The sequence below is a fragment of the Cydia strobilella genome, chromosome 2 (genome assembly GCF_947568885.1).
Source record: "Cydia strobilella chromosome 2, ilCydStro3.1, whole genome shotgun sequence".
Lineage (NCBI taxonomy): Eukaryota > Metazoa > Arthropoda > Insecta > Lepidoptera > Tortricidae > Cydia > Cydia strobilella.
In genome coordinates this window covers 30212497-30235724 of record NC_086042.1, presented here as the reverse complement: position 1 = coordinate 30235724, position 23228 = coordinate 30212497, and the positions used below count along the sequence as shown (strand labels likewise).

Here is a 23228-nt window from a genome sequence, read left to right as displayed (position 1 = left end):
AAGTGATGATGCGGTCTACGGTGGAGCACGTTTACCTATGAGATACCTACCTATACTACGGTGACGCAATGGCCCAAAGTGAGTCCAGGCGTCCGGCACCAGATCACGCCATGCCTCTCGGTCTTGCGATAACTCTCGCCAGTCGCCATGGCCGTGGTTGAGCAGATCTTGAGCAACAGGGCGTTTTCTAAAATAAACATTAAAAACCTGATTCTTTCAAATCTGGACATTCTTGGGCTCATTCTACCTAGAATCGACAGCATTCTCCGTCCTGCCATTAAAAAAATATGTCCCAAAATGTCCATTCCATTACGTCACGGTTTAAGTGTAAAAAAAATCACTTGTATATGCGTGACGTAGTGGAATGTACAATTTTCATAAAAATATTTTGGACATTTTTTTATCTTCAGGATTGAATATGCTAGTGATTCTGAGTCGAAAGAACCCAAAAACACCAGGATCAGGTCGGTCAGGTCAGGACGAATCAGGTTTTCAATATTTATTTTAGAAAAAGCCCAACTACGTCGTTCCAGCGGTAACTAGGACGTCCAATCGGGCGTCTGCCATTTGGTTGTCCCAAGTATGCTCTCTATATGGTTATTCATATATGGTTAATGTTAATTCTCAGCTTGCCTTTTAGATACCTACGTTGTTTGTCTTCGCATGTGTGTCAAAACCGTTGAGGAAAACCGGCATCTTTTCTGTGGGCATTTCATATGGGATGTCGGAAGAAAGTAAAATGTATTTCTCTGCATTTATTTATGCATTTAATATATCATTATTACTATAAAAACGAGAAATAACCCAAAAAGGCGGATTTAATGCCAATGGTCTCCTGCAGCTGTTTTTGTCATAGGCGCCTTCCGACATCCGATATCGGAAAGGCGCTTCCGATAAATTCAGCCATGTCGGAGCCCCCCATCAGCTGTCGGAACGATAATATTTGTTAGTGTGCGTATGTGTAGGCATAATGCTTGTTATAGTGTGCGTGACCGCTATGGACGGCGCCCGGACGCGCCCCCGCGGCCTTACTACGCGCAAAGATAGATATAACTCCGTAATAGATGGATACAGTCTAAGGAAAAAACGTGCCTCGAAAATCAAGAAAATTGAATTCTCGATCAGAGGGCGCTACTAGCTTTGGCCTACTGTCGTGTAGATGGCGTTGACGGTTTCGTTTGTTATTTAACAATTTTAACGCATATCAGTGAAAGAACATGGGTCAAAATCATAAAAATAATTAATGCAAATAAAAAAAATCATTTATCTATATTTAAATACATTCTATCGTATTTTTATAAATCTTCATTTTTAGTTTTAAAGTGTGTCGACAGATAGCAGTAAATTTACTGGGGTTACAAAATTTACTATGACAGTACCGCTCTAGTATAAGTTACTCTATGCTCGGATGTAGGATCCTACATCCGATATCTGATCGGACAATGTGAAAACGCTCTTAGACGATTCGTCAACTCGTTTGCCTTCTACATGTATTATTAAAAAAATGTGTACAGTTTGCGAGCCGCTGGTCGGGCGTGGCGCCCCGCCCCGGCGATAAAACACGCACCGCATATATACTTATATATCTCGGAGCCCGACATTATGTGTTTTATCTTTTGCTTACGAGTATGTATAGGTACATCTGAACATAAAATAAATAAATGAAAATTGGGGGACAAACACAGATCGACTAAGCCCCAAACGATCTTAGCAAAGTTTTTACTAATGGGGACTAGGCGACGGTATATATATTACATACCTACTTCTATAGATTAATATCTATTTAGATAATGTATCTAAGTAAATCCTTGATAAATTGATCCTTATAATGTATGCACCTAATCTATGCGAGGTTGCGACTTGCGAGGCTATCTCGGGAGTTTATTAGTTTCGAGCGCATACACAATAATACAAGTTAATATGGCTGCCTCATATCCAAAAACAATATTTACTTCGAGCTGGATGTAAATGAATAATTACAACAAAATATACTTACCCTAAAAAAAATCCACTAAGTCTCTTACCTAAAAATCTGCATTCGCACTAAAGATAATTAGCCGCCGCATATTTAATAGCAAAATGTACGCGTAAACGGTAAATCGATATTTACTCCGAGCAAGATTTTGGTGAATAAATAATAACCTAAGATACCCTAAAAGAACAGAATATGCTACTCTGTTATCTAAAATTTGTGATCACAATAAAGTTAATATGTTTGCCGCATATCTAAAAGCAATATTACGCGTAAACCGTTACATTGATATTTACAGCCCGCACGCGGCGCGCGTACAAACGGCCGCCAAGCTTGCCAAACGGTTTACCGTATCTCAAGACAGATCTCTAAAACATTTTAAAATTAAAACTCTTTATTTATATACAAGATATATACAATGGTACTACTTAAACTTAGAGTACAGTACAATGACGCCTTGACCAAACAACCACGGTTCTGCAGTGCGTCAGCGATGTTTGTTGAAGCCAGGGTACCTGACTTCTTTGCCATTATTAGAAACCGAATAGCGTCGTTCTGGAACAGGGTACGCATTTCTAATAATAGGCTTATTGTGACAGTAAATGAAAACATTGACCAAAATGCGTTTTTCCTGCATTGGTTGCCCGCGCATCAGCAACCGAACCGTAAGTAGTTTAGTTTTTTAGTTTTTAGTGAGTTTTATTTTATTTTATTTTTATTCTATTTTATTTTTACCGTATTTCTTTTTATGTTTTATTGTATTGTATGTAATGGGTCTATTGCCTGAATAAAGAAACATTCATTCATTCATTCATTCATTCATTAAATGAAATTAATAACTAGCTTAAATCTAAAATAGGCCCTTGAGGCATTGTAACAAGGATGCTGGCGGCATTTCCTCGCTGTATCGCAATGCTGATACGAGGAAGCCGTCAGCTCTTCGGTCTTTTAAAATTGAGTTAACATTGGGAAAAGTTTTGGTGAAGTGAAAAAAGCTTACCAGATTAATATCTGGTAAATTTTTTAATGCTAATTTTTTGTGGAGCTAATGCTCGACTATTTATAGTAGCTAAATCTACCAAAATTCTGTTCCTGGCGACTTTGGGCCACTTACACAGGGTTAAATTGTACTGGCAAAGATAGATGTAACTCCGTAATAGATGGATACAGTCTAAGAAAAGAACGTGCCTCGAAAATCAAGAAAATTAGATTCTCGTTCAGAGGGCGCTACTAGCTTTGGCCTACTGTCGTATAGATGGCGTTGACGGTTTCGTTTGTTATTTAACCATTTTAACGCATATCAGTGAAAGAACATGGGCCAAAATCATAAAATAATTATTGCAAATAAAAAAAAATCATTTATCCATATTTAAATACATTTTATCGTATTTTTATAAATAGTTATTTTTAGTTTTAAAGTGTGTCGACAGATGGCAGTGAATTTACTGGGGTTACAAAATTTACTATGACAGTACCGCTCTAGTATAAGTTACTCTATGATAAAATGGAGGTACCCTTTAACTTTGCTCACCCGTTACCATCAAGATGTTGTCTCCTTGACTTCCCAAATCAAAGTGAATGAGTCTGAACCATCGTCTTTAACTCGCGCTTAGTGTTGCCAGGTAACTCATTAAACATTACCCACCACCCTAATATTAAATTAAGATATTTTAAGAATGTTGCCAAGTAAAACTCATATTTTCTTACACTTTTTGATATAATTACTAAAAAATCATGACATTTGTATAAAACTGGCAAAACCTAAGCTGGCAAAGAGTCAAAATGACACACGTCTAATAAATACCTGTAATAGATTTTCGTCTTGAGCGATAATGCTGCAGTACCTATCTGATACACTGATTTTGACATTTGCAGCAACAATGCAGTCAAGGAAATTGTTTGCAGCCGTGTTTTCTGCATAAAATGTCCTTGGAACATCTCAGTATAAATTAATTTTAATTTTTAACAAGCAGAAACGTCTGCGATCGATGTTATTAAGCTTAGAATAAATTTAAAAGTGGAAAAATTACTGCCTTGGGTGAGACTTGAACTCACGGCCTCTGGAACTAGAGCCTCTGCGGCCTCTGGTATTCTAATCTTAGTATAAGCTTGTTTCTCAAATAAATAATTAAAGTCTTCATTCACTTGAAGGTTTCAAGTATATGTGACGTTTTCAACCAAAAGGTACCACATTGTCGCTTGTCGATAAGGTTGATTTCAAATTAAAGCTATATGGAAATAGCGCTTTATTGACAACCGACAATAAATACCCTTTTGATTGAGAATGGCACATATAATGTCTCAACTCAACCTCAAAAGCTTATAGCTTATAGCTTCTGAAATACATATTAAATAAAATGCATATTTAAAATCTATTGAGCATAAACTTTTGGAAACAGTAAAGAAAAGAAAAATCTCATATTTTGGACATAATTACCGTAATAATAAATATCAAATTCTAAGGAGAATAATAAAGTAGAGGGCAAAAGAGGTAGAGGAAGAATGAAGCTAGCCTGGATGGACAATATTAAAAGCTGGACTCAGATTGGCACAGGATAGGAATAAGTTCCGAGAGATGGTCGCCGACGTCCGATGAGGACATGGCAAAAGAAGAAGAAGAAGAGTATATTAAACACTTATGTACGGAGGCCAAGTTACGCTGGATTTATATAGAACTCAATTCGCTATAGTTCGCAATACGGCCGGCTTATGATAATGTACAACGCTCGAATTATGTGCACTAGGGCTATTAGTTATCCCGGATTTTGGCGCGTCTTGGCTTTCGTGTTGTAGTTTTTAGGTAAGAATATTCGTTTGAGAAGAAAAATGTTAGTACATAAGTTTCATCTACATACAAGCTATTTCGTCGCTTCTAACTTTTGCGTTTGTACACATATTTACTTCACACAGACACACAACCACAGATTATATAATAGTTCTTGCGAACAGATACTTATCTCTCAAAGAAAACGCAAATACCTACCATTTTGATACCTACACAAAAATACAATGGAGTGACCTTCAGCGCGCCGCTCCCCGCACCGCGCGCACCGGCACAACGCTAGCGCTAGGGTTGCCGACGCTTAGAAATGATACACCTACCTATACACTTACAGCGGAGTGAAATAAAATGAAATCTGAATCTTAAATTATGTATTTTAATCATTTATTTAAAACTGTTTTTTTTATGTAATGTATGTTTTATAATACCTACATAATAAGCAAGTTAAGTTCCAATAATTACAATATATCGTTACGTTAGTGTTTGCGAAATAGTCATTTTAAAAGGTCATACGTCCCTGCAGTAACCTCAGTGTTTACGGCGTTTTATAAACTGCGCAATGAACCCAGCAAGAATTATTTTTAAAACTTCGTGTAATTTTAAACCAGATAGAGATTAATGTTAGGTACACAATACAATATTAATAATAGAGAATCCATGAATACAGGTAATTAATTATAACCAGAGTATAAATGAGGAGGTACTTTCCGGTGTAAAGTTAAGAACTTACCGTAAATAAACATTTACCAAAATAACTTAACTTTGCTATCTATTTCAAATAGGTAGATATCTAACTATAAATTGTTCGTAATAAATTCTACATGTTTAATCAAAGAAATAGTACCTACATAGCTTATATAACTATCGTAAAAATTGCCAGTGCGGCGCGCGGTGACGTGCGTTCGTGAGCGCGTGTGGCAACCAACTAGCTTGCTTGTCTACCGTGAACGGGAGGCGATTCGTAGGTATAAATCCGAGCTCGCGCGGAGAGTTCTATAGGCCTGACAATAGACAGTTTTACCGTACAGCAATGTATTGCCATACTTCTTTAGGTATGTAGGTTCTTATTTAGAGTTACGGAAAAATATCCCAACCTCGACGTGAACCCATTACCCTGAGGTGTCAACAGTTAGCTGCTGCGCTGTTGACTGAACGTATTAGCGGGGGCCGGCGCACGCGCCGAGCCATGAGCGGCGGCGGGGGCGGGAGCGGGTGCATACGGTGACGGGACTTTTGATAACGTTTAACCTTTTAATGGCAGTGATTACAAGAAATCCTCAATTCAAGTCTCATTGCCACCTATGACCTAAAAACTTGCTTAAGAAAAAAACACATAAAGTCGACGTTATAGGGTGGTCATTTTGTCATTATAATATGTTAATATCTGGAAGCCCGAGCTTTGCTCGGAAAACATATAAAAACTCAATAATGCGCGTTTTCCCAGAGATAAGACCTAGCTAGATCGATTTTTCGCCCCCAAAAACCCCTATATAGCAAATTTCATCGAAATCGTTTGAGCCGTTTCCGAGATCCTCGAAATATATATATATATATACAAGAATTGTTCGTTTAAAGCAAAGATAGACAATATAACTCCGTAATAGATAGATACAGTCTAAGGAAACAACGTGCCTAGAAAATGACGAAAATTTGATTCTCGGTCAGATGGCGCCACTACCTTTGGCCTACTTCCGTATAGAGGGCGTTGACGGTTTCGTGTGTTATTTAACAATTTTAACGCATATCAGTGAAAGGACATAGGTCAAATCATATAAAAATAATTAATGCAAATAAAAAAAATCATTTATCCTTATTTAAATACATTTTATCGTATTAGTTTTGAATGATTCACGGTTAGTTCCACTAGACTTATATTGACCGGGATATAGACCGTGATTACCTTTTGTATTATTTGTGAGCTCCCGATATTTCGACGCAATAATACAAAAGGTAATCACGGTCTATATCCCGGTCAATATAAGTCTAGTGACATTTTATCGTATTTTTATAAACCTTCATTTTTAGTTTTAAAGGGTGTGGATAGATGGCAGTGAATTTACTGTGGTTACAAAATTTACTATGACAGTACCCCTCTATCCTATTATATCCTCTTTGTTTAAAGGTACAAGATTATGTACAATATAGAATAGAATAGAATAGAATACTTTATTCGTAAACACATACAGACAATAGACATACATTAAAAGAACATGAAAATAAAGTGTCACGAAATGGCCCCATCTCAGCATGCTGCTGGCGACTTCCAGCGCTGATCTTCCGATGAGACCATAACGCGCCATATAGCGCTGGTGGCCTAGCGGCAAGGGTGTGCAACTTTCAATTCGTACCAAGGAGTTTTTCGTAACTTATGTACGAAATATCATTTGATATTTACCTGTCGCTTTTCGGTGAAGGATAACTTTGCGAGGAAACCGGACTAATCTTAATAAGGCCTAGTTTCCCCTCTGGGTTGAAGGTCAGATGGCAGTCGCTTTCGTAAAAACTAGTACTTACACCAATTCTTGGGATTAGTTGCCAAGCGGACCCCAGGCTCCAATTAGCCGTTGCAGAAAAATGCAGGGACAACTCGACGAAGATGATGATGTACAATATACACCTACACCTTATAATATACTTAAAGCGTTAAATTATGTATATACATAGTGATAAATAAATTGGACGCAATAACTAAATGCTAACAATGATTGCCTTTTTTAGGGTTCAGGGATTCAGAGGCCTAGAGGCTCTTTCCAATAGTGGCATGCTTGTAAAATTTTGAATAAAAATTTAGAATAAATTTAATTAAATGTATTAATAACGGGTCACTCACGTATTTTAAGTCGAAAAACGCTCGACATGTTTCACTCCGTACCGAGTAGTGTCATCAGGAGCTTGCGTTGACGGTGACCGCAGCCGTCCGCGCCCACGCTCGATGGCGCGGGCGGTACGGTGAAACATGTCGAGCGTTATTCGACTTAAAATACGTGAGTGACCCGTTATTAATATAATTAATGTGTCTGTGTCTCACGGAAGTTTTGTTAATAAATTTAATTTATTTATAAATATATTCTAAATTTTAAATATATTTAAAAACGGCTAAGTGCGAGTCGGACTCGCGCACGAAGGGTTCCGTATTGCGCTACGACAACGAAACGCTATCTTGTCTCTCTATCGCACTAATATGTAAGAGTGATAGACTCGAAAACGTTTCGTTGTGGTAGCGCAAACGATTGTCATCTTGGTTAGGCCATCAGAGCCGCTGTCGCTTGTGACTTCCGCCCCTGCGCACACGCACGACCCGCAAACATGGCGCGTTAACCGCGCGCTCACGGCGCGGCGCTCCGCGCGAACGGGACCGCGCCGTGACCCGCCCATTACCACCACCAATGAGGATATAATAAGATAGAGCGGTACTGTCATAGTAAATTTTGTAACCACTGTAAATTCACTGCCATCTATCGACATATTTTAAAACAAAAAATGAAGATTTAAAAAAAATACGTTAAAATGTATTTAAATATGGAAAAATTATTTTTTTATTTGCATTAATTATTTTTATATGATTTTGACCCATGTTCTTTCACTGGTATGCGTTAAAATTATAAATAACAAACGAAACAGTCAACGCCCTCTATACGAGTGTAGGCCAAAACTAGTGGCGCCATCTGATCGAGAGTCAAATTTTCGTGATTTTCGAGGCACGTTTTTTCCTTAGACTGTATCCATCTATTACGGAGTTATATCTATCTTTGCCACCACCAATCGAATGGATGACCAGTCACCAAGGCATTGGTACCTGGGTTAAGGCTTACAGGGTTTCAGAAGAATGAGAAAACAAGAATATTTGAAGGGTACACGGAAAGAACATGTCCAGTCACTTTTTTCGGAAAATGAGATTTTCATTTCAAAATGTAGAGCTCTTGATGAACTATTGGTTATATCTTTTGCTACCACTGTATAATATATGTAACATAACTTTTTTTTAGGGTTCCGTAACCAAAGGGTAAAAACGGGACCCTATTACTAAGACTCCGCTGTCCGTCTGTCACAAGGCTGTATCTCATGACCCGTGATAGCTAGACAGTTGAAATTTTCACAGATGATGTATTTCTGTTGCCGCTATAACAACAAATACTAAAAACAGAATAATATAAATATTTAAATGGGGCTCCCATACAACAAACGTGATTTTTTGCTGTGTTTTTCCGTAATGGTACGGAACCCTTCGTGTGCGAGTCCGACTCGCACTTGGCCGGTTTTTTTAGTTAAAAAAGACCTGGTCACGGAATTACCATATATTTTGACATGGTTCCAAATTTTAAAACCGCGATTACTCAAAATGTTACTTAAGTGACTAGACATGTTCTTTCCGTGTACCCTTCATTTAAGCATAGAGTAACTTATACTAGAGCGGTACTGTCATAGTAAATTTTGTAACCCCAGTAAATTCATTGCCATCTGTCGACACACTTTAAAACTAAAAATGAAGATTTATAAAAATACAATAAAATGTATTTAAATATAGATAAATGTTTTTTTTTATTTGCATTAATTATTTTTATGATTTTGACCCATGTTCTTTCACTGATATGCGTTAAAATTGTTAAATAACAAACGAAACCGTCAACGCCATCTATACGACTGTAGGCCAAAACTAGTAGCGCCCTCTGAATGAGAATCAAATTTTCTTGATTTTCGGGGCACGTTTTTTCCTTAGACTGTATCCATCTATTACGGAGTTATATCTATCTTTGATTTAAGGAAGTCCTAAGTGACTGCATAAGATTCATGTATTAATTCCTAAATTCTGCTGTAGACACCGTATATATCGTTTTTTAGGGCTCCGTATACAAAGGGTAAAAACGGGACCCTATTACTAAGACTCCACTGTACGTCTGTCCGTCTGTCTGTCACCAGCCTGTATCTCATGAACCGTGATAGCTAGACAGTTGAAATTTCCACAGATGATGTATTTCTGTTGCCACTATAACAACAAATACTAAAAAGTACGGAACCCTCGGTGGGCGAGTCCGACTCGCACTTGTCCGGTTTTCTTATTTGAGTCTCAAGTACGGAAAACATCTATACCTGAAATGGTTGTAATGGCGCGCCTAGCCGCGCATTACAACATCATGCAACGGCCACGTGACAGACAGCGGAGCTACCTATCGAGCCGCGGCCACCGATCGAGTGCCAGCCCACTCGCCCCACCCGCCGCGCGCCGTGCCGAGAGTATAAAAGCGGCGCGCGCCCATACAACAGCGTCAGTTGGGCTCACCGCCTTCTGCAGTGAGGACAGCTGATCTCCCGGTCGAGCCGGCGTGTTTTCAGACGCGTAGGCACCCGGTTCCCCTCCGACCCTTCCTGCTTCCCGTAACCCAGTCAGAGCCGGCGTGTTTTCAGACGCGTAGGCACCTGGATTACGTACCCCATCCTACCCTGTATCTTGGTCCGAGCCGGCGTGTTTTAGACGCGTAGGCACCCTTGATACTCCCTATCGCCCTGGTCAGAGCCGGCGTGTTTTAGACGCGTAGGCACCCTAGGCGCTCCCCCCCGATTCGCATATCCTTCCCGTCTCGTCATCCCCTTCACTCTTAGGGGATACCGTTCCCGAATCCGCGAGTAGCTTAGGGTCCGCGCCGTACCGTTGCGATAAGTAGAAGCCACCCCGCGTCGTGCCTAGTTTAGGATACCTAGACCTAAGGAATCTTAATTTATAATAAACCGGCATAAAAGCCCGCCGATTTGTATTACAGCATTAAACCTGTGTTTCCTTGCTTCACTCTGCACCCTCTCTCTCCTCTGAGCTAACTAGGAAACCCTTGCTCCCGTCTGGAACAAGGGAGGTGTATGAGGCCGCGCCCGCCCCGGCGAACGTGACCCCATCACATCTGGCGCCCAACGAAAAAACTCACGTAGGAGTCCATACGGTATCCTGGAAGGAACCAATGCTCGAGAGAGGACAGAATAAAGAGAGAGAATAAATAAATAAATAAATATTTAACATATACCGCCCCGTGTACTAATATATTCCATACAGCCGCTACACGTAGCATCACCGCACCGAGGCAACGGGGACTGTCGCATCCCGCCCACCCGTAGAGTACACCTAGCCCGCACAGAGGTACACCAGGAGCCCCCACGCTCCATCCAAGTAATAAAGTAAAAAAAAAAAAACCCCGCACGGACAACCGTGCACCGTACAACCGCTGCTTACCGGTAGGTATTAGAAATGCCTACAAGTTGGATATACCGACTGAAAAAACCCGAATTAGTACAAGAAGCCACAAAACGTGGCGTACCGACCGAAGACTTAACCGTAGAGGAGATACGTAAGGGCTTGGTGGAGATCCTGAAAGAGGAAGAAGCGGGAGAAATGGCGGAAAACAATGCAAAGGTAATAACAAAATTAATAAAAGAATGGAACCTCTCATTTGAGACCACAGACGACGCCGTCGAGTTCATAGAAAGGTTGGAAGAACTCATCAAGGCGAGCAACATTAAGAAGGAAGATATATTAGCAGCATTACCACGCATCTTAAAAGGTAGGGCACTGCTCTGGTACAGAAATTACGTAGACTCGTGGACCAATTGGAATCAATTCCTGCAAACATTTAAGCTGTACTACTACCCGGCCAATTATGAAGAGGATCTCATAGCCAGAATTGCCACTAGAAAGCAAGGAGACCAGGAGAGGTTTACCGACTACGTCACAGACATTCTGACGCTGATGCGCAGGTACGGAAGTCTCGACGAAGCAGCGAAGCTACACCGCATTCACGAGAATATGTTACATAGCTACAAGCTATACATCAAAAGGCAAGACTATAAGACCTTACCAGAACTATTGAAATTAGGAACCGAGTATGAAAATATAAGGACACCCACGTACGGTGCAACGACGTCGTCAGGAGCGTGGCGAGACGCCAGCGACGACAGCAAATGGAGGGAGGACAAACAAGCAAGCAGCGAACAAACGACCCAAGGTAGGGACGACCGACGCCACAAAAACCAGAAACCGAAACCCGAACCGAGAGAGAGTACGAGCCACACAGTGCATCCGAAGTACGACCCCAAGACCAGCTGCTGGTCCTGTGGGAAACCGGGACATAACGCAGACGCCTGCAGAGGCAGGCGCCAAGTATTTTGTAGCCAGTGTGGAAAACTGGGAGTGTTAAGCAGGACATGCTGCAAGAAACCAACCTGGATAGGGCAGGAAAAGCTAGGAGCAGCCGACAGCCCACAGGCGAGCGACAACCGCATATACACCGATTTGCACATAATGGGAAGAAAATACCGAGGCGTAATAGACACAGGATCCACCAACTCGTACATCAACCAGCAAGTATATAATGAATGTAAGAACATCGCGTACCAGAATAAGCTAAAAACAAGAGAAGTAATACTAGCGAATGGGACCAGGACACAAACCCACAACAACCTGTTGGTCGACATAGTAATCAAAGAGGTAACGATCAGACACTGGTTGAGGGTGCTGCCGTCAGCGACGGACATTATAATAGGAATGGACGTCCTGAAACGACTTGGAATGTCTATAAAATGGCCAGGAGACAGCCAAGACTCAGTCGACCGTGATGACAAGAATACCCAGAGAAAAAATCCGAAAAACGGAGAGGACAAGCAAAAAGTAGACACTCCAGAAGAAAACCAGAATAGCATAACCGCCGAATCCAGTCAACAGCAGCCAACCACACCGCTCACAAAGGTACAACACAGAATAAAACTAAAGCAAACAGAACCCGTAAAACAAAGATATTATCCACGAAATCCGAAGCAGCAAGAAATAACCGACAAACACGTGAGTGACATACTTCAACAGGGCGTGATCGAGAGGTCACACAGCCCACATAGTTTCCCCGTCGTAACAGTGGAAAAACCGTCAGGTCAGTACCGATTCCGTGTAGATTACCGTGAGAATAACCAGATATCCGAAAAGGATGCGTACCCGCTACCACAGGTAGATTTACCACATACCAGGAACATTGACCAGATATCCGAAAAAGGTAAATACACAACAAACCAAGTCCCGCACCGCCGAGCAAAAGCGAACCTTACACAACACACACAGAGTCCAGCGATAAAATACAACCGGAAGAAGAAAATTAGAAAAACAGAAACCACGCAGCGCGGACACGAACCGACTTCAGAAATGGAACATGGGACCCTTAAACGTCAATTTAATAGAAGAAAAATAGATATAGGATGGATACCAAAAAGTAAGTTACAGATCGCCAGCCCCCTGGCACCGGCACCGTCCTCGAGACCAGACACGGAGGGCGGAAACAAGAAAAGGACGCGCAGGGCGGGCAGAAAGAGGAACGGCGGCCAACAACACGGCCATACGAGAAGGCCGCGAACGCGGCAGGCGCACCCGCCCTACGAACGTCACAGCAAAAGAAAAAAGGGGGGAAAAGAAGACTAAATAAAAAAAAATGTATGAAGTGAAATAATATAAAAATATAACAGTGATTATATTAAAGTACCGTAATAAGAAAACCAAATAGTGTAGTAAAAAAAAAACCGTAATAAAGCGTAGTAAAAAAAAAACCGTCAGCAGATTTAAGTACCGTAGAAGCATAAAAAAAAATGTGTAAAAAAAGAAAACCTATTGTTTAAATAAAGTAAAGTAATAAAATGAAGAATAATTACCGTGCAATCAAGTGTGACCAGTAAACCGCAATAGATACTTAATATAAACATAAATAAACCCGCGACATAGTGAATAAATAGAATAGAATGATACAAGCACATAGAAAGAATAGGCTACAGACCAAGTAAGTACATAACAGTGAAGTGCATGGGTAACATTAAGTCAAGTGAACAACAATATAGTGGGAATAGTATAATAGAATAGCAATATATTTACAATAAATAACTTTTAAAAAAACAAGACGCGGGTCAAACAGAGAACGTAGGCTCAAAATAAATAAACGTGTTGCAAATAGGAAGACGAATACTTAGAATAAATACAAAAATGAGATAAACATAATAGCATCCAGTAAATAAAAAAGAATAATAATAAGAATTAAAAAAAAAAAAAAAAAAAAGAAATGGTATCGTCTTTCAGCCAGCATATTCTAACGGTGATTTTTCCCCATAGGTAAAAATCTCCAGACGGGTGACGGGACTGTAATGGCGCGCCTAGCCGCGCATTACAACATCATGCAACGGCCACGTGACAGACAGCGGAGCTACCTATCGAGCCGCGGCCACCGATCGAGTGCCAGCCCACTCGCCCCACCCGCCGCGCGCCGTGCCGAGAGTATAAAAGCGGCGCGCGCCCATACAACAGCGTCAGTTGGGCTCACCGCCTTCTGCAGTGAGGACAGCTGATCTCCCGGTCGAGCCGGCGTGTTTTCAGACGCGTAGGCACCCGGTTCCCCTCCGACCCTTCCTGCTTCCCGTAACCCAGTCAGAGCCGGCGTGTTTTCAGACGCGTAGGCACCTGGATTACGTACCCCATCCTACCCTGTATCTTGGTCCGAGCCGGCGTGTTTTAGACGCGTAGGCACCCTTGATACTCCCTATCGCCCTGGTCAGAGCCGGCGTGTTTTAGACGCGTAGGCACCCTAGGCGCTCCCCCCCGATTCGCATATCCTTCCCGTCTCGTCATCCCCTTCACTCTTAGGGGATACCGTTCCCGAATCCGCGAGTAGCTTAGGGTCCGCGCCGTACCGTTGCGATAAGTAGAAGCCACCCCGCGTCGTGCCTAGTTTAGGATACCTAGACCTAAGGAATCTTAATTTATAATAAACCGGCATAAAAGCCCGCCGATTTGTATTACAGCATTAAACCTGTGTTTCCTTGCTTCACTCTGCACCCTCTCTCTCCTCTGAGCTAACTAGGAAACCCTTGCTCCCGTCTGGAACAAGGGAGGTGTATGAGGCCGCGCCCGCCCCGGCGAACGTGACCCCATCACAAGGTGCCGCGTAAAAATTAGCTTTAGATTCCCTTAACTTTACGATGTCTACAGGAAAGACTCGAATGAGTTAAGGATGACTCGGGTTAGACCGGGCCGTGTCCGGGCCGGAACTTCCGGCGCTTACTTTTCTATGACATGAAAGGTGATCACGTGATGCTTTCCATAGAAAACGAAGCGCCGGAAGCTCCGGCCCGGACACGGCCCGGTCTAACCTGAGTCATCCTTTAGGCATAGGTACAATAAAATGTGTATGACCCAAATACAGATAAAATGTGCAATGAAGAAGAAAATATTATCCACTGGCACTGGTTTAATATTAATTAATCCAAAATATACCCCATTTGAAAGTTTCTATAGACAATTTTATTAGTTTGCCACCTAAATCCCGTTGATCTGTCCGATCCGGTGACAAATGGTCCGGGATTAGGGCAAATCGCCCGTCATTTCCCGGGATATTGATTCCGGGGCATCCCGGATCCCGCGGGACGCCGGACCGCGGGCAGGAATAAATGTGGCCGGTGATTTTTCATGTTTGATGAATTCATTGTTTTGATTGTGGGGTTAGGGCATGCGGAACGGCTATATAATGGTCAACTATTTTCAGGTCAAAGTTTCTGTCCATTATTTATTTTGAGAGATTTATTTTCTAAATATTCTGAGTCTGATACTGGATAATAATTAGCTGGAAATACACATTACCTTTATCAAAAATAGATATAACTCCGTAATAGATGGATACAGTCTAAGGAAAAAACGTGCCTCAAAAATCAAGAAAATTTGATTCTCGATCAGAGGGCGCTACTAGTTTTGGCCTACAGTCGTATAGATGGCGTTGACGGTTTCGTTTGTTATTTAACAATTTTAACGCATATCAGTGAAAGAACATGGGTCTAAATCATAAAAATAATTAATGCAAATAAAAAAAAACATTTATCTATATTTAAATACATTTTATCGTATTTTTATAAATCTTCATTTTTAGTTTTAAAGTGTGTCGACAGATGGCAGTGAATTTACTGTAGTTACAAAATTTACTATGACAGTACCGCTCTAGTATAAGTTACTCTATGTCTTTATCAAAAATATGATAATGATTACTTGTATGTAGGTATGTATGTTACTGTAAAAGCCCGAAGTACGGTAAAACCTATTCCAAAATGGTCATCATTTTCGTCTCTTTCGTCAATCTGCACTCCCTAAAAGTCCTAAAACCCATAAAACGACATTTTTATGACGTAGTGCATGGCCGCCATCTCGGATTCCAAACACTGGTACAAGATTTTCATCTAATAATCTCAAGAACATGATTCAACATTTACCGGTGGCCGTGGTAGAACCTAGGATTTACCGAATCAGTGTCGGTAAAAGCCCGAAGTAAATTAATATTAAGCTTAGAATAAATTTAAAGTGGAAAAATTACTGCCTTGGGTGAGACTTGAACTCCCAGACGAAGCAGACGTTTCTGCTTGTTAAAAATTAATTTAAATCTAGGTTTTACCGTACTTCGGGCTTTTATATTTTCATATTGTTTATTTTTATTTGCATGGTAATTTGTCTGTTTTCTGTGTATTTAGTGATAGGTTTCTTTCATTGCATATGCAACTCTTACCTACTGACATGTATAAATTTATTAATGTCTACTACCCAAAGGTTATCTGGAAGAAATCGATATTTAGCGATAAGACTGCCTGTTGACCTCTGCTTGTGTTTCCGTTTTCTTTTGTTTTGTTTTCTTATACATTGTGCCGTTTAAATAGCAGTATCGTGGTGGTTTTAAGGTTCAAATATATGTAATAATATGGGGCATTTTCTGTGAAAAGGGACCTTATTGTCGATGGCGCTTACGCCGCACAGCGTCGCGCGTCATTGTATTTATATCATCGTTTATAATAGCGTAAGCGCCATCGACAATAAGGGCCTTTTTTATAGAAAATGCCACATATGAGCGCTCGCCTACATTGAGGTGGTCGACAGTAAACGTTTTTAAACGACATTGTTACTTTGGCACGCGCTCAGACAATGGCTTTTGTTTAACAGATTAGACCTTAGAGTCTTAGGCGTAAAAATCGTTTGAGAAGATTCATACTATACCTAAATGTATTGGCACGGACGAGACGCACGACAACTAAATAACATAATTTAAATATTTTGGATTTCGGATTAGCCTGTTAGCCATTTTGAAGTTGAACCATGGTAAAGGGAGGTAGATATGGCACCCGGCGCTCGATCGTGAGCCATCAAATATAGGTTCCGGTTGTCACAATCATCTACTAAATATTGCCTGCATTTTAGTTTTGTCAACTATGGACGTCACGCGTCTATTTTTTAAGAGGCCCACTGACTATTAGTCCGCCGAACGATATCGGCCTGTCAGTTGTTCGGAACTGTCAAATTTTTGTTCTAACTGACAGGCCGATATCGTCCGGCGAACTGATAGTCAGTGGGCCCCTAGGGTTCCGTACCCAAAGGGTAAAAACGGGACCCTATAACTAAGACTCCTCTGTCCGACTGTCCGTCTGTCTGTCTGTCACCAGGCTGTATCTCATCAACCGTGATAGCCAGACAGCTGAAATTTTCACAGATGATGTATTTCTGTCGCCGCTATAACAACAAATACTAAAAAGTACGGAACCCTCAGTGGGCGAGTCCGACTTGCAATTGGCCGGTTTTTTTAATAAAAGGTCATTGAGTTGAACCGGAATTCCACATGGCTTCTGTCAAGATCGAACAGTGTTAAGTAACTTTGACAGCGAACCGAACCTAACCTAGCCTGAAAATAAACACTACCCTATTCCACGTTGTTCCAAAACAGGTAAATAAAGTCGGCGACAAACGGCGATAAATAATGACTGCTCGTGACAGTTGCCAAATGACTATTCCCATCTCTTTCCCCCCTACCACGCGGTGTGGCTGTCTCGCTCGCGGGGGTGAATTTTTAATACGGCTGTCGCTTCGCGTCTTTTTTACGCGTTTTTATCGTTGAGTCGTTTGTTTAAGATTTTAATAGATGTGCTGGAATTATGTTGTGACAGAAATATATTGGTAGGTATAATTACCGCAAATAGGGTAATTGTGCTAGCTTCCGTCCAGGCTTTAGTTGTCGTCCACTTGACCAAAGATAGATATAACTCCGTAATAGATGGATACAGTCTAAGGAAAAAACGTGCCTCGAAAATCACGAAAAGTTTTGGCCTACTCTCGTATAGAGGGCGTTGACTGTTTCGTTTGTTATTTATAATTTTAACGCATACCAGTGAAAGAACATGGGTCAAAATCATATAAAAAGAATTAATGCAAATAAAAAAATCATTTATCCATATTTAAATACATTTTAACGTATTTTTATAAATCTTCATTTTTAGTTTTAAAGTATGTCGACAGATGGCAGTGAATGTACAGTGGTTACAAAATTTACTATGACAGTACCGCTCTATCTTATTATATCCTCATTGACTTGACGGAGTATCAATTAATAATAATTCTTCATTTTTAATTTGCTTCTTGCGAAATACATTTTTTAAGTAGATATATACATTAAACATATTAATAACGGGTCACTCACGTATTTTAAGTCGAAAACGCTCGACATGTTTCACTCCGTACCGAGGAGCGTCATCAGGAGCTTGCGTTGCGTTGGTTTAATATGTCTGTGTCTCACGGAAGTTTTGTTATTAAGATAGATATATTGTTTAGAAATGAAATGAAATGTATTTATTTGTCAGAATATTGTACATTGATGTGATCTTAAGTTAGAAAATCGGCCAAGTGCGAGTCGGACTCGCGTTCCAAGGGTTCCGTACAACGTGCCTATTTTTTATGCGACATTTAAAACCCGTAGAGGTCGGATCAAAAACTAAGTAATTAAGTCCAACTCACGCTTGACTGCACATTTATACTTAATAGGTTTTCCGGTGATCTATAGATAAAGATCTACTTTGTGTATTTTCTTCAAAAATTTTGACCCAGTAGTTTCGGAGATAAAGGGGGAATGGTCATTTTTTGCCTATTTTCTTGAATAACTTCTAAACTGTTTATCTTAAAATTATATAAAAAATATATTTGAGATTCTCACAATGAGCTCTTCCATTTGATATATAACACGATATAGTTTGAAAAACTGTTATTTTTTAATTTTCTCATTTACCCCCCAAAAGTGGCCCCCGTGTTTAAAATTAATTTGTTCACGTTACATGTCATCTTTGGGTCATAATCTTACATATGTGTACCAAATTTCAACTTAATTGGTCCAGTAGTTTCGGAGAAAATAGGCTGTGACGGACGGACAGACAGACAGACGCACGAGTGATCCTATAAGGGTTTCGTTTTTTCCTTTTGAGGTAGGTCCCTAACAAGTTCCATCATATTCTACCGCGAAGTCGGTGTACAAATATTTTTACTTATATCTATTTCTTACATCTATATCCGTGTGGTGCCGGTTAAGAATAGCACCACCCCCCCCTCTCTTTCCGTGGGTGTCGTAAGAGGCGCCTTAAGGAAAATCCGGTGGATGGGCAGCAGCGTCCTCCGAGAACTACCTCTATCAAACTGCGGTCGCCAACCCGCCTGCCAAGCGTGGCGACTACGGCAATCCCCCCCAAGGTACTTGGGGGAGGCCTATGTCCAGCAGTGGCATATAGGCACAATATAGGTTTAGGCATAAGGATTGCAATAAGTCCAAATTTGTGCGACAATGTAGAAGTATATTATACAGGATTATGACTCAAAATTTACTATGACAATAACCCTTTATACTATCTATTCTCTTTGCTAATACAAACTTTGACACGTGTATAACCGCTCTACGAAATATCCTTTAAAGATACTAAATATATTGGCAGATAAATTAAGACATCCATTCCATTCCAGACAGCTCAATCAACGAATTATATTAGCGAATATTTGGAGAAACTTCTTTTGCGTCTGAATTTCTATTTCAGTTGGTATAAAGGCAACTTTTAGCCACCGATTCCTTAATGCAGAGCGAAAATCTGCCTTTAACGCTTCTTTTCAAAGATTTTGCAATGATCCTTAGAAATCTACGCCCATTATATTAATGTGTGTCTAACGGACCAATTCGAACAATGATTCAGATATCCACTAGATATGAAACAGAAACGATAACGAGATATCTAAGAAAGTGGTCAAATTTGACATCTCCGCGATTCCGAATGTCCTCTTGGACGATCTATTTAAAGGGGCCCACTAACTATCAGTCCGCCGGACGATATCGGCCTGTCAGTTGTTCGGAACTATCAAATTTTTGTTCTAACTGACAGGCCGATATCGTCCGGCGGACTGATAGTCAGTGGGCCCCTTGATATTACTTAGACATCCAATGGATATCTAATGGATAACCCAAAATGTCACAATAATTGTAGCGTGAAATGACAATTGGTTTCTCTAATCGAACTGCAAAAGATAACTAGTTGAGAACTAAACTATAACGTATCTATTAGATCTCGTATTGTTCTCGTATCTAGTAATTATCACGTTGTTCGAATTGACCGGTAAGTGTTGATTAATAAACTGACGATCTTTTCCTTGGTTACAGGTGTGGTTCCAGAACCGACGGGCGAAGTGGAAGAAACGCAAGAAGAGCACCAACGTGTTTAGGTCTCCGGGATCTTTATTACCATCTCATGGTCTCCCGCCATTCGGAGGAGATGTGTGTAGTCCTGGCGTCTTCGGAGATAGACCCTGGAGCATGCCCGCAGGTACAACATACAAATACAAAAAACAGAACATTACAGAGCGCCTAGTGAAATTTGTTTATAGAAAACGCCAAACGAAATTTCAATGTATGAAAATGATCACGTGACTTTCGCATCTCAGGGTTTACCACGAACCACGTTCGACGTGTTGCCTCTCTGTTGCACTTGTAAATTCGTACGTAAGTGTGACAGAGACACGTCGAACGTGGTTCGCAGTAGGCCCTCTGTTATCCCGGGACATTTTTACTTTTTGATTAGCGTTTGTCGATAAAGGATTGTCGCCTATAGACTTAGATTAAAATTGAGGGCACAAAACAGGCTACATACATTTTAGCTCTTTTATTTATAATGAGTTCCATCTAGCGACCATCACCGAGAAGTTTTGGTCGAAGGGCGACGGGCGAAATGGGCAGTCTTTAAAGTTTAATCCAGAGATATTTTTTTCTACAGTACGAAATTTAGGAAACGATAGTCTAATCAGAACTGCCTAGAGCTTATTTTGCTTTTTTTTTATTTGCTTAGAGCTGGTCAAAGACGCCTAGTCTTACTAAGATGGCAATATAGTCGAGAAATTGGGACGGGTACCGCCGTGGCGAGGTGGCCTAGGGGTTCATGGCGTTAGCCGCGATAGCTAAAGACGCCGGTTCCAATCCGGCCTTCACCACTGGAGGGCTTCGTCACTTTTTCTATATCACATCTATTACAGTTTCTAATCAGAACTGTCATTGTTTTTCAGGGCTAGGCCAGCTGTCGCAGGGCGGCGTTTCCATGGGTGGCTTCGGTGCTGGCGTGGGTGGTCTGCCCCAGCTCTCCGCCGACCTCAACCCGGCGCTACCCATCTCCTCCGTGGCCTCCAGCCAGCCCTACCAGTCGCATTACCCGCTCAACTCGCTGGGTAAGTTTCCACAGTGACTGCAATACATCAATCAAATGCCCTTCCGTTGGGCCTGCCGCTTAAGATAGCCAAGACCCTTCTGAACCCCTTTTCAAATGAGGGATAACATTAACCATCACCATATTTAGCAGCACTGTCACTGACATGTAGAATATTTATTATTGTCTGAATAGAAAGTTAATTTTGTGTGTCTCAAAGAATTGAATATTAATTTTATTACTATGCAGAAAGTGTATAATAGTTTCAAAATTAATTTTTAACAAGCAGAAACGTCTGCGATCGATGCTATTAAGCTTAGAATAAATTTAAAAGTGGAAAAGTTACTGCCTTGGGTGAGACTTGAACTCCCTTGAGAGAGGCCGTGAATTCAAGTCTCACCCAAGGCAGTAATTCTTCCACTTTTAAATTTATTCTAAGCTTTATAATAGTTTCAGTATTCAATAGGTATCTAAGATTTAATCAAAAATCCCAACCGTTGTTTTATGTGACAGGTGACACCATGATGTCGTACTGCAACAACATCGGGCAGCAAGGCGGCGCGCTGGAAGGCTCCCCCACACCCCCCCACATGCACTGCGGGAACAACGCCTCGCCCACCGCTTCAGGTAGGAATTATCCTTACGTCTAAGTCATGAGATTCCGATTTCATTGGCCCTTTAAGACAATTAGCGATCCTGGAAAACTAGAGAATAGACGTTGAAAAAGGGTGGACATTTGATGCGACGCAACAATTTCTTCCACCTTCTACTTCTACTACTGATCTGACTGCCAAAACCTTATGAATCAGGTGTAAATTTTCAGCAATTCTCTTTCCGCAGGAGCGGGTGGTGAAGGCGAAGAGGACGTGTGGCGCGGCCACAGCATCGCGGCGCTGCGCCGGCGCGCGTCCGAGCTCTCCGCCGCCATCCCGCCGTATCTGCAACTCAACTACGACGCCCACAGCCCCGTCTACTGACCGCCCTGTCGATAATAGTTATTTGTTATACAAGGGTGCAAAGTTGTATTTTACCCGCGAGTGTTTTAACACACGAGAAGTATAATACATTTGCACCCGTGTGTAACACAAAACTTTTCCCCTCACTATAGCGAGGAAAGTGCAACATCCACAGGCGTTAGATCATCTTCATCAACTGGAATCACTCATTTTTTTACGATATTATAACAAAAACTCTCGAAATTCTGTACATACTTTTACGTGAGAAGTTTTAAAGTAAAATTTTTGTTGTCAATGTTGACATTTCTGACGTATGAAATGTCAATTATGCATTTTGAAATTGCATCGACTTAACTTGTGCGTTCAGTTAACATAATTATTAAAAAACAAACGTTTATTATGGAATTTTAAGGTTTATGACTTAAAATCATTAAATAAAGCTAAATCTGGTATTTTTTATTAGATTCTCAAACCATTTATTTAATTCTAATTAATATCGAATGAACCATTATTATGAGCGTTTTACGTTTTGTTATCTGTCAACCTACATAAACACGCTCCATCCAAGGTCAAATTACTTTCCCCACTAGTGGATAAAATGCGTTTTTCCCCGCTTGTTTTAAAGGATAAAAGACGGCTTTCCGAGCTAGTGAGGGGAAAAAATGATTCCCACAACTGTTTACAATCTCGAGTCCATCCCGTCCTACGTGATGATCGTACTTGTGACAGAACCTTAAACTTGCAGTGCTTTCGTCGACGATGCGTATAGCTGTCCGCAGCTATCATGTCGTATGTGGAGCTCTACTACGACGATGATTACCTTTTGTATTATTTTCGAGCTCCCGATATTTCGACGCAGTCACTTGCATCTTGTTCACGGGTAACTGGAACAGAAACAGAAGAGTAATCACAGGAACTAGCGTTTGGATAAACAATCCAGTATTACGTCTGGTGACAGCACCGCTCCTACACCTGCAGCCCTTGCGTCTAT

General features: G+C 40.9%; 1 protein-coding gene across 2 annotated transcripts in view; it reads left to right on the top strand.

Annotated features, from left to right (window-relative positions):
• The window catches only part of LOC134754994 (homeobox protein orthopedia-like), a 67048-nt gene extending 44790 nt beyond the window's left edge, over positions 1–22258 (top strand). For both annotated transcript variants that reach the window (XM_063691477.1, XM_063691484.1), the window contains 4 exons: positions 20249–20411; positions 21145–21303; positions 21795–21908; positions 22122–22258. In XM_063691477.1, the coding sequence (XP_063547547.1) occupies positions 20249–20411; positions 21145–21303; positions 21795–21908; positions 22122–22258 (573 nt within the window). The remainder of the gene's footprint in view (positions 1–20248; positions 20412–21144; positions 21304–21794; positions 21909–22121) is intronic.
• Positions 22259–23228: the final 970 nt, after the last annotated feature.